Source organism: Bos indicus x Bos taurus, chromosome 29, assembly GCF_003369695.1.
Source record: "Bos indicus x Bos taurus breed Angus x Brahman F1 hybrid chromosome 29, Bos_hybrid_MaternalHap_v2.0, whole genome shotgun sequence".
Classification (NCBI taxonomy): Eukaryota; Metazoa; Chordata; class Mammalia; order Artiodactyla; family Bovidae; genus Bos; species Bos indicus x Bos taurus.
Window position 1 is genome coordinate 5,018,108 of NC_040104.1, and position 16,455 is coordinate 5,034,562.

Here is a 16,455-nt window from a genome sequence, read left to right on the forward strand (position 1 = left end):
GGTACTGGAGTGGGTTGCCATTTCCTTCTCCAGGGGATCTTCCCGACCAGGGGATCTTCCCGACCTAGGGATCGAACTCGGGTCTCCCACATTGTAGGCAGACGCTTTACCGTCTGAGCCGCCAGGCAAGTTCCCTGACCAGGAATCAAACTCAGGTCTTTAGCAGTGAAAGTACAGAGTCCTAGCCACCAAACTGCCAGGAAATTCCAAAACTATGTTTCTTAAATAAAGCTTATTTTTAAATTTCAAGTTTTCAGGGAGGAAGGGACAAGGATAGGATGTTTGTGATATACACAAATAATTTCAAAATCTAAACTTATTCAACAGTTGAAATTTCTTCAAGCTTCTTTTAAGAAAATAAAGGTCAGCGTTGATTTTGCTACCCTTTCCTTTCCCTGTAAGCCATGTGAATGGATAAAATACAATAAAAGAACATGAGAACCAAAAAGCAAAGGACATGGATAATGCAGAGATTAGGACACTGGTTTTGAATTTGTTAAAATTGATTACAAAATTTTTTATGATTAGATGAGAAAGTAATGGTTGCCAATGAGATTTCAAATGTCAAGATCTCTTGTGTTAAACTAAGAACATAATAATAATCAAAGAACATGTTTAGTTTATAGAAATATGTTATTAAATTTATTTCCGAATTTGTAGTTCATAAAAGTGAAAAAGATGTCCATTGCAATAACACTGGACAACCGACTGACAGCCGTGTGAACCGCTTGTCAGCTTGTAGGTGGCTTGGCCCTGAGTCCTTGGCCTGTTTTCAGTCTTTGACCACAGTCAGGCTTTCTCGCCCCAGGGCATCCTGTGGTCTGGTGGGTGAGGTGACTGGGGCTGGACTCCTCTCACTTCTACTGAAACCCTTGGCTGGAACCCTCTCAGGTGTTAGCAGAACCATGGTGATAATAAGGCCTGGATGTTGTCGTAAAGGGATCGTGGTATAAACTTCCAGAAGAAAATCATTTTTGTCTATATCTGGGGTGGGGGGAGAAGGTATAATAAACTTTTAAAATGTATACTAATTCAAATTATGCTTGCCTTTGACTTTACACAGCTTGACAGTGGAGCCTTACCATCTGCAATCAACGGTTCTGCTTTCCCCTCAGGATCAACTCTTCCAGGACCACCACCAAAAATAACTTTGGCTGGGTAAGATTTAAAAGCAACTGTCACTTTAATGTAAGAGTTTAAGAGGCTCTTGGGTACATTTGTGATTTTCTTCTGAGTTTTAAAGTTAACTTTACCTGCAAACTTTCATGACTTCTAAAATAGGATTTTTACATTCAGCAGTGCACTAACAGTATTGCTGTGAGTGTCTGGTTTGTGGTTGCTTGAAAGACTGGTCTGTAACCTTCATTTACTTCCACTCTCTGCCCACTGCCCAGTGGCAGTGTTTCAGAGGTTTGCTGCCGATCCTAGCTGTCTTGAGAGCACATTGGCTTAAACTTGGCTGCTCTGTTTCTTTTTTGCTGTCATCAGCATGGTGTGGCAGTCACTTAATGCTGACCGCAGTCTCCGTGCCTTTATGGCAGCCTCTGCCCGCTGCCTTTGCTCAGGTTCAATGGCAGGGTCCAAGGCACATGGTCTGCAGGTGGATATGGCTGCACTTATCTGGGACCTTGTCTGGACATTTTAAAATCATGTCTATAATTGTAACTAACTAAACTAACCAAGCTGGTTGCAACTTTCTTGAGTTCACACTCATGTGCTGTCAGTGAATAGAGCAGCCCTCTTTGTTCATGGAGCCATCTAGTTGGTTATGGAGGGCCATCTCTTCCTGCCTCCAGAAGTTGGGACACACAGCCTAATGAAAAAGTACATTTGAGGGCCTGAAAGAAATCAGGCCAGCAATTTAGGAAATGTAGGCTGGTCTCTAGTGCCCCCAGCCTCCTGAAGTGTCTGCCTTTAGGCACATCTTCACTGTGACCTTGATGAGGGTGAGGAGAGTCATGGGGCCGTGTGAGAGGCTTAGGTGACTTGGTGGGATTCAGTCAACACACACCTCTGCGGCGTCGCTGAAGAACGTCAGTTGCTCACAGGATTTGCTGCTCCAGTCTTAGTAGTTGGTCGTGGAGCTGGTTGTGATTCTGTGCCACCTCAGTTGTTGACTCTCATTTAATTTGGCTGACTCTGACTGTGGGAGCCATTCTCCTGGCTTCACTATCTTGGCATGGTGGATCAGTGGTTGCTGTTTACCTGGTTCTGTAATCATGGTTCATAATATTTGTGGACAAAACAACTCTGTGAGCAACTTCTAGATTTGCTGATGGTATTACATCTTTGGCTACACCATATGACCCAGGATTTTCTCAGGATATGTACCTTACCTCGCTTGTAATCTGGGAGCATCCAGCCCGTGGTATTGCACACCATGTGCTTTAGCATGCCTACCATATCCACGGGCATTCGGTGCTTCAATACTTTATTTCCGGTGTGGCTCTCGGAGTTAGAGTGCCGTTTGAAGTTTCTCTGCGTTGCAGCTGCTACACGTTTCCACAGAGGAGCAGCAGTGAGGGGACTTTCACTCGGTGCACCCCCTTATTCCCACCCTCCCCCTGCCTTCTTCCCGCTCTCTGCAAGGTTTTCTCTGTTGTGAAGTCATTATGCAGGCCATAAAATATTTTTCTATTATAAATGATGTGCCAGGAAGGTTTGTCAGGAACAACATGAGCTTTGTTTTTGTATTTTTTGCTGCAAATAATTACTTGATTTGATGTCATGCCACTGAATCAGCCAGATGATTATTATCTCTACATCCACAGCACTGATGGCATACTGGAATCTCTACCAACTTGTTATTTTTGGTGAGGGAGCTGTCAGAAAACCATTTGCTGGCTGTTTCATTCTGTATGAGTTCCCAACCACGACTAATTTGCTAGACCTCTTTAGATGCTTTGTTAGGCTTTTTTTTTTTTTTTTAACTTTCATCAGACAACAAGGTTAAAGTAGGTGTGAGGACATGAGAAAGGACATTCTGTCAGCCCCTGTGGTGTAAACGTTCTGAGATAGGTGACTTAGATGTGGGCCAGCTTGGGCCTCACAGCAAGCAGTCCATGTGGATGAATTCACCCAGTCACCATTCTCAAGATACAGGTGGTGAACTGGCTGACTTATTCAGTAGCCTATCATATGAATAAAAATTCACGTCCTGTCACTCTGCACGGCTTTAATAATCAAATTATCAATCAGACATTACTGTGAATTCTGATATCCCTTGAGATCTTTATTTTTGGTAACATCATGAACATTATAAAATTCAAGAGTCTGCTTCTCTGGAAATTTTTTCTTAAAGATGAGGTCATATCTCACTGTGGTACAGTTTATTTATAATGCTTTTCTGAGGCAGAGTTGTCCAGATCTCCTCTAGCCCTTTAATTCTCAGGTTGGCATAGAAGAGTAGTCAAATATGATTAATATTAGAGCCATGGAAGTTTTTTCCAGTTTAACCCACTGCAGTGAACTTGTCCCTTTACTGTCCCTCCAGGCGCTCTTTGCTCAGCCCTGATGTGGTATCTTTGCTTGTGCTGTTATTTCAACTGAAACATCCTTTTGATGAATAACAAAAAAACTTCACACCCTCGAAAGTCAATGTCAAGTTCTACTTCTTTCAGGAGTAGTTTGTTTTGTTTTTTCATCTCTATTAAACTGTCCTCGAATTTTATATCATTTATAATCGATATCATATAATTTGATAGTTGATTATATAACATCTTTTGTTCTCTAATTTTTCAATTATATATAGCTCATGTCCCAAATTATTTGGTGGATTCCTCTAGAACAGGCAACGTAAATTAAAATAGATGTGTATGTATGTATATTTTGGTATTCCCGTGAAGCACTTATGACGGTCTAGCCACAAAGTGATCTCATAGTCAGCGCCTGTTGGCTCCTTCCTGCACCGTAGATGCTCACTGAACCGCGCTCTCTCCTTCCACAGTTACGGCAGGGCACCACTGCAGTGTCTCCATGGGCCCCTACTCCATTTTTAAAGGGAACAGTTTTGGTTCCTCTGGACAGGTAGTGCCAGGTCACACCATGCCCCATTTTAGAGGCAAGGCCGAGGGCAAGAGTGGTGAAGTGGGTGCCCGTGTCCCCCTGCTCTGAACAGCCCACATCTGATCCAGGTTCGGGGACCAGGGCCAGTGCAGCCAGATCTGCCGCCTGCAGGCACCATGGGGATGGAAGGCTGCCACTCTCCTCTCTATGAAGGGGAAAACTAGACTAGATGGAGAATAAATTAATAAAGACTCAACAACATAGTGTGGGGATATAACCTTAAAAATGGGAGACATCTCCAGAAGAAGCAGCACACAGCAGCTCAGCCGGGAGTCGGGGACCTTTATGGCCTCCGATGAGAGAGGGCAGGGCTCCTGGAACAGAAACCCACGGTGAGGAGAGAGGCGGAGCCCTGATGAGGGGAGCTTCCAGAGCACGGGGGCGGGGGCCTGAGCTGAGGTTAGACTGACCTCCCCTGACTCAAGACAGCTGTGTGTGTGAGGGCGCAGCGCACAGGCAGAGGGTGGCTCCCGTGCTCTGCAGGCTGCCAGGAGGCTGTCAGCAAGCCTGTGTGTACCGAGCACTGCCGGAGCTCCTGAGGAGACCAAGACCAAAACGTGGTCTCAGAAGCAGCCAGGGCCACAGAGGCAGAGCCTGTGCACACAGCCTCGGGGAGCAGGAGGCTGAGCTCGAGGGCCACAGGCCCAGGGAGGGGGAGCCCTGCTCACAGGCGGTGTTTGGGCATGTGTGCTCCTGCTCAACCCCAGGGTCTACCCACCATCTCACAGAGCTGACATCCCAAGTGCCCTCAGGCAGCAGTGCTTCTGAGCCGCGCTTGGGAGCCTGTCCGTTTCTTAACCCGCAGCCTCCCTCAGGTTTAGCAGTATCCAGCACACATTCACCTCGCCCCTTCTGATGCCCCTGAAAACGGCTTCTGGGCTAATCCCCAAAGGAACAGTTAGGAGGGCAGTCCCCAGTACCCACATGATAACATTCAAAACACATGTGATACTCGTGGTAATACTAGTCAGCTCTAACACAGTGGACGATGGTTTATCTGTTGTTTCTTTAGCTTATACTCTTCATTAGTGTTCTGATTTGAAAAATACAGAAATAGAAATCTATTTGGTGTGGGGAGCCACACACAGTAGAGGTTTAAACAGATCAATGGAAGAAGCTTGGGGAAGGTCCAAGGCCCCAGTGACATGAAATATCTCTCCCTCCTCTGCTCCCCAAAACGGTGTGTGTCATAGTTGTAAAGAGCCTGCCTGCCAGTGCAGGAGACATAAGAGACACAGGTTCAATCTCTGGGTTGGGAAGATCCCCTGGAGAAGAGCGTGGCAACCCACTCCAGTATCCTTGCCTGAAGAATCCCATGGACAGAGGAGCCTGACAGGCTACAGTTCATGTGGTCGTGAAGAGTCGGACATGATGAGTGACTAATGCTTTTGCTTTCACTTTCACTTTCCCTGGGGCCTGTGCCCTCGAGTTCGGCCATCTGCTCCCCGAGACTATGTGTGCGGGCTTGGGGAGGAGACAGCGATAGGGTCTCTGGGCGTGCAGCTGGACCTGGCCAGGCCTGCTACTCACATTGTGAATGTGCATGCCGCTCCATCTTATGATCTGGCACTAATAAATGATACCTATAACTCTTTGGTGTTGAGATTTTCAGTCTTTGTTCAAAAACACCAGCTGCTTAGCTAATTCTCTTTTTGAAGAGTAATGATCTGAATACATTTTCTTTTTTAATCTTTATAGAGTAACTCTTAGTTCATTGGACACAAAGTCTAAAAAGCCATGTAACTGTACCAAATCCCAGTGTCTGAAATTGTAAGTAATCGCAAATCCTTCATTATTAAGTAGAAATAAGGTTGTATAGAAATCAGTAAGTGGAGCAGGGTCCAGACAAACGTGAACGGCTAGTAGTGTATATGCTACAGTTAAGACTCAACAGCCGTGTACTCACGCTCCTCGTAAACCAGAGAGACTAGAAACAGCACCTTCTGCATAAGCCTGGTTGGGATCTTTCGGTATTATCTTGACCAACTAACTTAGTAAAAGACTCTGCCTGCGCCTCAAGTGGTGTGATTTTCTTGGATTTTGGTTTACGTTCTCCAGCCCCTCCAACAAGTGCTAAACACTGCATTCTTGTTGAGCATTAACTGTAACATTTCCGCATCTTAGTTTTTAAAAGCTGGATGAATTGGTTTACTCTATATTGAATTCTTCTCAGAACAATTCTCCCCCAGGGATGCCAGCTTCCTGGGAGGCTCAGTCGGGGGTGGGGGGGGGTGGTAGGGCAGGTTGTGAAGCAGAATCCGGGCTGGGGTGGACTGTGTGGCTGGAATAGGATGTGGACCGGTCACCATGACTGGTGGCACCGTGCCCTTGAGCTCCCGTCCCCGCCTGTCATGTGGAGGTGCATCCGTGCAATCTGTCTGCTCTCAGCTTCTGCCCTGAGTGCCTGCCTAGCTTTAAGTTACGTGATGGAAGGGGAGAATACGCCTTGTGCCGATGTCTAACAACCCTAACCACTATCTCCACATGATTTTTCCATTGGAGAGCTCCTGCTGAAGTCACTGAGAGCTCCATTGATGGGACAGTGATGTGGGGGTGCAGAAGTGGGTAAAAATCCAGAAGTCTGTGAAACTTGGTTCACAAAACAAAACTGAACAAACAAATTGATTTTTTAAGTTAATGTTAAAATCTAGGGTTGACTGTATGTAAATACTGAGTTGTCTTTGGTTTAGTCTGTGAATGCAAGTCCTATACCTCTCTGAACGTTGGACACACCATGAGACTATTGATCAGGAACTCTAATAATGCAGCTGGGTGAGGAGGAAGGAGAACAGAGAGAAAAGCCTGGACCATGTGACACTGTCGAGCCAGAGTGGCCAGCCCAGATGGAAACTTCTGATGCGGTGGAGGACGAGGTGGCAGAGATGAGAGTGGACGGAGCTGGGGGGTGAAGGGGTTCCTGTGGACAAGGGCTGCCATGCTGCTGGCTGGGCCGGCGACTGGGTTGCCCATGAACAACCCGTAAAGCCTAGAGCGAGGTATGTACACTGTGACTGGGGACGAAGTGAGGCGGCTCTTAAGGACTTGGAAATAAGATGTCTCTAAGAAGGGTTTTTCCATGATCCAGAGGATGTTGGCCATTTGATCTCTGGTCCCTCTGCCTTTTCTAAAACCAGCTTCAACATCTGGAAGTTCACCGTTCACATATTGCTGAAGGCTGGCTTGGAGAATTTTGAGCATTACTTTGCTAGCGTGTGAGATGAGCGCAATTGGGCGGTAGTTTGAGCATTCTTTGGCATTGCCTTTCTTTGGGACTGGAATGAAAACTGACTATGCCAAAGCCTTTGACTATGTGGATCACAATAAACTGTGGAAAATTCTGAAAGAGATGGGAATACCAGACCACCTGACCTGCCTCTTGAGAAAACTGTATGCAGGTCAGGAAGCAACAGTTAGAACTGGACATGGAACAACAGACTGGTTCCAAATAGGAAAGGGAGTACGTCAAGGCTGTATATTGTCACCCTGCTTATTTAACTTATATGCAGAGCACATCATGAGAAACGCTGGGCTGGAAGAAGCACAAGCTGGAATCAAGATTGCTGGGAGAAATATCAATAACCTCAGATATGCAGATGATACCACCCTTATGGCAGAAAGTGAAGAGGAACTAAAAAGCCTCCTGATGAAAGTAAAAGAGGAGAGTGAAAAAGTTGGCTTAAAGCTCAACATTCAGAAAACGAAGATCATGGCATCTGGTCCCATCACTTCATGGGAAATAGATGGGGAAACAGTGGAAACAGTGTCAGATTTTATTTTTTTTGGGCTCCAAAATCACTGCAGATGGTGAGTGCAGCCATGAAATTAAAAGACGCTTACTCCTTGGAAGGAAAGTTATGACCAACCTAGATAGCATATTGAAAAGCAGAGACATTACTTTGCCAACAAAGGTTTGTCTAGTCAAGGCTATGGTTTTTCCAGTGGTCATGCATGGATGTGAAAGTTGGACTGTGACGAAGGCTGAGTGCTGAAGAATTGATGGTTTTGAACTGTGGTGTTGGAGAAGACTCTTGAGAGTCCCTTGGACTGCAAAGAGAGCCAACCGGTCCATTCTAAAGGAGATCAGTCCTGGGTGTTCTTTGGAAAGAATGATGGATGCTAAAGCTGAAACTCAAGGTCTTTGGCCACCTCATGTGAAGAGTTGACTCATTGGAAAAGACTCTGATGCTGGGAGGGATTGAGGGCAGGAGGAGAAGGGGACGACAGAGGATGAGATGGCTGGATGGCATCACTGACTCAATGGACATGAGTCTGAGTGAACTCCGGGAGTTGGTGATGGACAGGGAGGCCTGGCGTGCTGCGATTCATGGGGTTGCAAAGAGTCGGACACGACTGAGCGACTGAATTGAACTGAACTGAACTGAAGCAGGGTTAGTGAATAGTGAAGTCGCTCAGTCGTGTCCAACTCTTTGCGACCCCATGGACTGTAGCCTACCAGGCTCCTTTGTCCATGGGATTTTCCAGGCAGTAGTCCTGAAGTGGATTGCCATTTCCTTCTCCAGGGGATCTTCCCAACCCAGGGCTCGAACCCAGGTCTCCCTCATTGTAGACAGATGCTTTACTGTCTGAGCCACCAAGCTAAAGTGAAGAAGGGTTACTTATTGATTACTTCATAATGGAAAGGCCCAAGAAATAGCTTCTTGCCTAGAAGCAGCTTTCCAGATTAATCGGTGACTAACCTGCTAAGGAAAGATTTTATCATCACAAGGGGGCTTGGTCAGCGTTGGAACAAATGAAGAGGAGGTTCAGAGTGTTTGTGGTGCTGTCCTGGGAAGGCAGACATTGTGTCTGGGGGCTGCGGGGGCCGCCCACTCCAGAGAAGTGCGGGTGCCATGCACAGGGGAGGTGCAGCCCTCCCGGTGTGTTCTGTGCCTCTGCACCTCTAAATTCACACTCAGCACTGGTGATTTTGCTTCCTCAGTAGCAGCATCCTGAGAAGCAGGGGGCCCTGAATAAAGGCTGGGAACATTATAGGCACCGGAGGGGATGCTGTTTCCACCAAAAATTAACACATAGCACTCTGAACAGTGCATCTTTGGTTGGTATCAATCTACCACTGAAAAACCAATTATCTCCAGAAATACTGCTTTTGGAAAGGCTAGAAATGGGCATATTCAACCCAGTGGACCTTCTTGGTGAGATCTGTGTGCTTGTGCTGGTGGCAACACCACTCTGTCTCCGTGTGCCACAGGTACCCATCCTGATGCCAGTCAGGGGTGGATTCACCACTGCGGCTGCACTAGCCAGCATGGCATCAGCACCAGTCATAGCTCTTAGCTTCCTTTAGCTTTTTTCCCCGCAGCGAAGTCATGTTCAAAGCAGTGGAATCTAATTTTCTTGGAGTCTATTTGTCCCACATTATTGGGAATCTCTCTTGGATAAATGTTAAGAGGGATTACTACTAATTGACCATTAATAAAGAGAAAACCACATTATTGTATTTTTTAAAAATCCAGGTGCTGCATACACGTGGGTAAAAATCAGTAAGTATATGTGATTACAATGGAGAGAACTGCATCATAATCTGCATCCCTCCCCCTCCCCAGACTTCTCCCTAGAGGCCGCCACTTCAGTGACTTCTGTGTTCAGGCTTTCTGAACTTTGCCTCCATGTCTGGAAAGATCATCTGCTGCCATCTTGCTGTGGGAGAGGAGGGGACAGTCTGCACTCAACCCCCTTGGCTAGAGCCACCGTTTTCAGTTCCTTTGCTGTTTACCCTTGAAACTCAAAAATCTTATACTTCAAATTTTTGTTTTTATTGTTGTTCCAAAGTTTTAAAGTGTTTGTAGCCAGGGATATGCCAGGATGCCAGTGAACAAAGAATGAGTTTGGAATGTATCATCTCAAGTCTTTTCAAGCACTACAACTAAAATTTTAGGCTACAATGTGCCTGCGGGAAGTGAACGTACCACAGAGCATCCTGGGTATTTTCTTGAATAGTATTGTCACTTTCTCATTAAGTGACAGAGTAAGACTACCCACAGAGGGTTGGAAAGTTGCTGTCTGCCTGCACTGCAGCAGTCTGTACCTCGAGGACAGTATCTTCAGCAGATGATGCGCTGGTGTTTCATAGCCAAGAGAGGGGCCACAAACCTCGAGTGAGGGCTGTAGACGTGGTTTCCTGGGCAACGGTGAGAGTGCACTGAGGAAGGAGGACAACACAAACACCTCGTGCAAGACCAGCTAGACTGCGGGCAGCACTGGTGAGGCGGCACGGGCGCGGGAGTGCGGCAGGCCCTGAGACAGCGCCACCCACTCTCACTCATCAACCTGCAGGCAGCTGGATTTTCTTCCACTGAAGACTGGAACCCTTATGTCTGTCCAACTGACCCACCACGTGGAGGAGCCTGAGACCAGAGAGGGCGGTGCTTTTCCAACTCTCATCTTGTGGCTGCCATTATAGCTGTTACCACTGGGGCAGATCAGCCTGAGCTTCCTAGGAGGAAAAGTGATTCTGCTTAGAGGGGAGCCCACAGAGGTAACAGAAGGGAGTGGAATTTGGGTTGAGGGCCAAGGTGTATGTCCTGGCCCTAGACATGGGTTTTTGACCCTGTCTGACCCTTGTTCTAGCCCTGAGAGAGAGAACGTGTGCTCGATGGAAGGCCTCATGGGGAGGAGTCTGTGTCTTGTTCACAACTCTACCTCCAGCGTCCAGTGCAAGGCTGCTGTCGACTGGGCACTCAATACACACGGCAGAAAATGAGCAGTGACTTTTGTTGAACAGAAGTTTTCAATTTAATATAGTCAAAATTACCAAATGTCTTTATTGTTACTGCCTTTGTGTGCCTTGTTTAAGAAATCTGGCCATATCCCAAGGTTAAATAGATGTGCCAATAGACTATTTATAAAAGTTTAAAGGTTTGCTTTTTGTCCCACTTCTTAGTTGTAACGATTCATCTGTGAATTTCCTTCATCTCTGTATTTAAGCAGTCATTTTGTCTGCAAAGTGTCTTTGACGGTGTCTTTCCCACCCTTTCCTTTTCCTTGGCGTATGGTCTTAGCTAGGACCTCCACAGCTGTGACGAGGGGATGCTGGGGCAGGGCACTGCCTTGCTGCTGATTTTCATAGAAACACTTCTAAAATTCCCTTACCTAAATTTTATTCCCTGAATAAGATATTTGCTATAGGTTTTTGAGAAATGCTCTATAGTATGCAGAGGACATGCCTAGATGCTGTAACAGACTCTGCACGGCAAGCAGGGCTCTTGTGGTGGCTGGTCGGCGTTAGTGCCTCCTCCTCCTTCAGCAGATGTCCTGCCATCCTCGAGTGATTCCCCAGCTGCCACCCTCACAGTCGCCTTCCCGCCATGAGGAAGAGGAAAGAGCAGGGTAAAGGCACACTCCTTACCTTCTAAGGCATAATCCGTGATTGCCACAGCCACTTCCACCCAACGTCCCTTGGCCAGAACCTAGTCGTGTGGTCAGACCATGTGGTGTAGGAAGCTGGGAAGTGATGCAGAGTCAACCACACCCTCAACTAGAGCTGTGGCAAGGGGCAGAGCGAGGGGTGTGTGGGCTGTTTTCTGCTGCATGCCCACCTCGGACTCAGAAAGGGTCCTTCTGTGTATGCCTGGGTTCCTAAGTGCCTTTCTTTTTTAATTCTTAGTATAAATGAGTGGTGAATTTTATCAAAGCCTTTTAAATACCTGCATTCTTTTAAATGATCAGATTGCTTTCCTCTTTTAATCTTACAGTTTGATCTATGACAACATTTTCTAATGGTCATCCACCCTCGTAGGCCAGAGATTAAACCCGATTTGATCATGATGTATTGATTTTATCTTTCATGTGCACTGCTAGATTTAGTTTTCAATATTTTGTTAGGATTTTGTATCTTTTTCATGAGTGAGATAGATCTGTAGTTTTCCTTTCTCATATTTTCTTTGTTTGAAATTGCTATTAGTGCTGAATTGCCTAATAAAATGCATTAGTAGTCTTCCCAAATTCCCACTGGACCCTCTTTTTCTCTAGCCTCTGGAAAAGTTGGGCAAGATAGGATTTATTAGTTCTTTGAAGTTTGATTAAGCTTTGTGCATAAAGCTGTTTGATTTAATGTCTGGGATTTAGAGTGGGGGTAAGAGATGGAATACTCATTCACTCTCTTTACAAGCTGTTGCCGTCTCTAAGTTTGTGCTTCTTCTTGAGTCCATTTTATTTTATATTTTCTTGAAGATTATTGTTTTCTTGAAGATTATTGATTATTATTATTGACATTTTTAAGTCTCAGTATATGTCTGTTCATATACTCTTTTGTTATTTTTAAAAATTATCTATCTGTAGTTAGAGCTTTAAATTTTTCTAATTTTAATTTCTACTATTGTTTGTTGTATCTTTTCTTCTCCTTGATCAGTCTCATGAGAGATTTGTCTGTTTTGTCAGTCATTTCAGAGCAGCAACTTTTGGTTTTATTGACTTTCTTGCTTATATTCCTGTTTTAAAAACATTACTTCTTACTCTTAACTCTTTTCTCCCTCATATAATAATTATTACAATGCATGCCTGCACGCCCAGTCATGTCTGACTCTGTGACCCCATGGACTAAACTGCCAGGGTCCTCTGTCCATGGAATTTTCCAGACAAGAATACTGGTGTGGGTTGCCATTTCCTTCTCCACGGGATCTTGCTGATCCAGGGATCTCACCTGAGTCTCTTGCGTCTCCTGTATCATAAGTGGGTTCTTTACAACTGTGCCACCTGGGAAGCCCATTTTCTCCCTCACACTTTATCATTTTATTCCCTTGTTTTAATAGCTTTTTTGTGTTAAATATTTATTTACAATCTTTTTTTAGGAAATGCATTTAAAGCCATAAGTTTGCTCTGTGTACCGCTTTACTGCATCCTCCAAGAGTATGTGCTACTTTCATTGTCACTCACTCAAAGTATTCTGTAATTTTCATTGTAATGTTCTCTTCACTGCATGAATCATTTAGGTGTACATTTCAAAGTATCCAGATATATATGTATGCATATATGTGCATGTATCTGTTTATATGTATTTTTAAGCAACATTTTTACTGTCAATTTTTATGTTTAATTATAATGTGCTGAGATAATATGGTTTGTATGATAGCAATACTTTGAAATTAATGAAGATTGCCTTATGACAATGTTTGGTCAATTTTTAATATATTCTATATTAACTTAAAAATGTATATTCTCTATTTGTTAGATGCATTTACTATCCACTAGTTCAAGTTTGTTAGTTTTGTTTTTTAAATCTGCTAAATGCTTATTAAATTTTGTGTGATTTATCTGTTTTTTATAAAAGTTCATTAAGATGTCTCATTATGATTGTGAATTTGCTTATTTTTTCCTTATAATTCCATTTTTGTTTATATACTTTGAGCCTATAGTGAAAGGTGTACAAATTCATGATTGTGGTATCTTTTTGTGAATTATTCCGTTAACTGTTAAATGTGACTCTATATCCTAGTGCTTTTTGCTTTGTATGCTTTTTTTTATATTACTGTTACTACACCATATTTTCTTTGGTTTGTATTAGCAAATGTGCTCTTACCGTCCTTCTGTGTTCATGCTCTGTGTGGTAGTGTTTTAGGTGTGTCTTCTGTCATCTAGATATAGTTGGGTTTTTATTTTGTTTTATTTACTTATTGTATTACTATTATTCTTTTGGCCATGCCACGCAGTGACCAGGGTTCGAACCCACCAGTGACCAGGGTTTGACCAGGGCTCGAACCATCCTGCAGTGGAAGTACAGAATCTTAGCCATTGGACTGCCAGGGAAGTCCTGTAGTCGGGTTTTTAAAAAGCAAATCTAATAATCCATGTGTCAATAGACTTTAAAATCTATTTGCATTCTTTGTCTCGTTATTGATATATGTGGACTTATTTGTATCACAAATAAGTTTCATAAATTTTTTTTGAAGCCTTAAAATTTATTTAAGTTCTTTTGTTTCCCAAAATGGCAGCATTTCATATGTGCAATCTGCACCTTGCTTTTTTAAAATCATGGTAAAATATGCAGAACATAAAATTTACCATTTTAACCATTTTTAAATACACAATTCAGTGGCATTAATTGTACTCATGATGCTGTGCAACCATCACCGTTACCCATTTCTGGAACCCTTTTGTCATCTCAGATAGAAAGTCTGTACCCATTAAATAGATTTCTGTTACCCCCAACCCCTGGCAAACCTCTGTTCTACCTTCTGTCTCTTAGTTTTCCTGTTCCAGGCACCTCATATAGGTGGATTCATACAGTATTGTGCTTTTGTGTCTGGCTTTTTTCACTAACATAATATTTTTAGGGTTCATCCATGTCGTAGCATGTATTAGTACTTTATTCTTTTTCCAGGTTGATTAATATCCCACTGTATCATAGACCACATTTGTTTATCCACTGATTGTCCATCATCTGTTGATAGACACTTGGGTTGTTTCTACCTTTGACTATTGTGCATAATGCAGCCACAAACATGGGTGTGCACGTGTCTGTCTGAGTTCTTGCTTTCATTTCTTTGGGGTATATACCTTGAAGTAGAATTGCTGAATTATATGGTAACTTATTATTTAACCTTTTGAGGAAACACATTACTGGTTTTCACAATGACTACACCATTTTATATTCCCACCAGAAATACAGAGTACCACTTTTGTGTTTTCTGATTACCGTTTTTTCCTCGCTTCCCTTTTTGCCTGATTTATGTTTTAAAAACTAATGGCAAAGTGGAGGAAGCTGAAGGTGAGGAGACATCACAACAGCACAGACAAAAGTGATGGTGACCTGGACTCGGGCGGAGACGGCAGGGTGAGGAGAGCCACAGATTAGGAGACGCTGCAAACTGTGTGTAAAGAGACATACACATTTTTCACTCATTTATTCATTCCACAAATATTTTTTATGCCTGTGATTTCAGGGATAGAGAAAACAGAAATTAACAAGAAAAGTTATGGTCCCTGCCGTCTCAACACTCACAGTCCAGCTGGGGAGACAGACATGAATATAACAGTCACATACACAGAGATCGTGGTGGATGTGTGGCAAAGGAACAGCGATGGGCAGAGGGTAATGGGGGAACTGACCAAGTATGACAGCCAGGAAGATTTTCCTGAGGAAGGGAATGGTTTTGGATGAGGAGGAGTTAATCAGGAGTTAATGAGGCAGACGTGGATTCAAAGTGGGTCGATAAGAGCATTCTAGGCAGAGGAAATAGCAGGTACAAAGGCCATATGGCAAGAGAGAGAGGGCACCGGGTTCTGGGAACAGAAAGGAGGCCAGTGCCATCTGTGTAATATTGTTCATTATACCAAAATGTACAAAATAATCTGAATGTTCATCACTCTATACTGATGTTACTACAGAGTGGGATACAGTGCAGTCATTACAGTGACATAAATCTATTTACATGTAATATTAACTCTCATATTGATAATAAAAGCAAGCTGTCATATTGATTACTAACTTTGATACATAGTAAAATCACATTGAAACTGTATAGAATATGATCTTGTTTTTATTTATGTATTATATGTAATCAAACAGCATATAGTTATTGATAACATGCATAGTTTTACAGAAAAACTCTGAAATATATTCACCAAATGGTCATCTCTAGGGAGCAGGATTCTGAATTATTTTAATTTTTTCTTTTTATTTATATTCTAAAAAACTACAACAAATGTTATTTTCTTGTATCAAGAAGACAATTAGCAAAGACATTTCTGAGCCAGAATCAGAAGACTTGGTAACCTCTTGGATATGAAAAAAGAGAGAAAGGCAGTCATCAGAAATGACTTGGGGTCATGTCACTGGGTGGGTGATGACACCACAAATGCAGAGAGACTACAGCAAGAGCAGGGTGAAGGCTGAAGGAGAAGGTCAGAACTTAAGGTGTGGACACCCTAAGTTGAAGGTGGAAATGTCTGATAGGCAGTAGGGAAATGGTTTTGGAGCCTAATCGTGTCACACGCTGCTGTGAGGTAAATGCAGTGCAGAGGTCCTTGCACTTTCTGGTTAGGGAGGCTGTTGACCACCTTTGAGAGTTAGAAGGAGGCAGGAAGATGGTCCGAGAGCAGTAGATTAAAGAATGAATGGGGATGAGGAAGGATGAGCAGCAAGTGAGGAAACCCTTACCTGATGTTTGTGAAAGAAGAAAATGAGACTTTGGTGACACAGATTTACAAATCTTCTACATAAAGTTTTTTTAAAAAGAAAGTGAAAGTTGCTCAGTCATGTCCAACTCTTTGCAGGCCTATTCTCCAGGCCAGTAGTAGGTAGCTGTTCCCTTCTCCAGGGGATCTTCCCAAGCCAGGGATTGAACCCAGGTCTCCTGCATTGCAGGTGGTTCTTTACCAGCTGAGCCACCAGGGAAGCCCAAGCATACTGGAGTGGGTAGCCTATCCCTTCTC

The 16,455-nt window shown here is 43.7% G+C and overlaps 1 protein-coding gene across 1 annotated transcript in view; it reads left to right on the forward strand.

Moving 5' to 3' along the window:
* Window positions 1–16,455, forward strand: part of TESMIN (testis expressed metallothionein like protein) — a 39,894-nt gene that overhangs the window by 13,328 nt on the left and 10,111 nt on the right. The window contains exon 6 of the mRNA XM_027532770.1: window positions 1,064–1,158. Coding sequence (XP_027388571.1) covers window positions 1,064–1,158 — 95 coding nt within the window. The remainder of the gene's footprint in view (window positions 1–1,063; window positions 1,159–16,455) is intronic.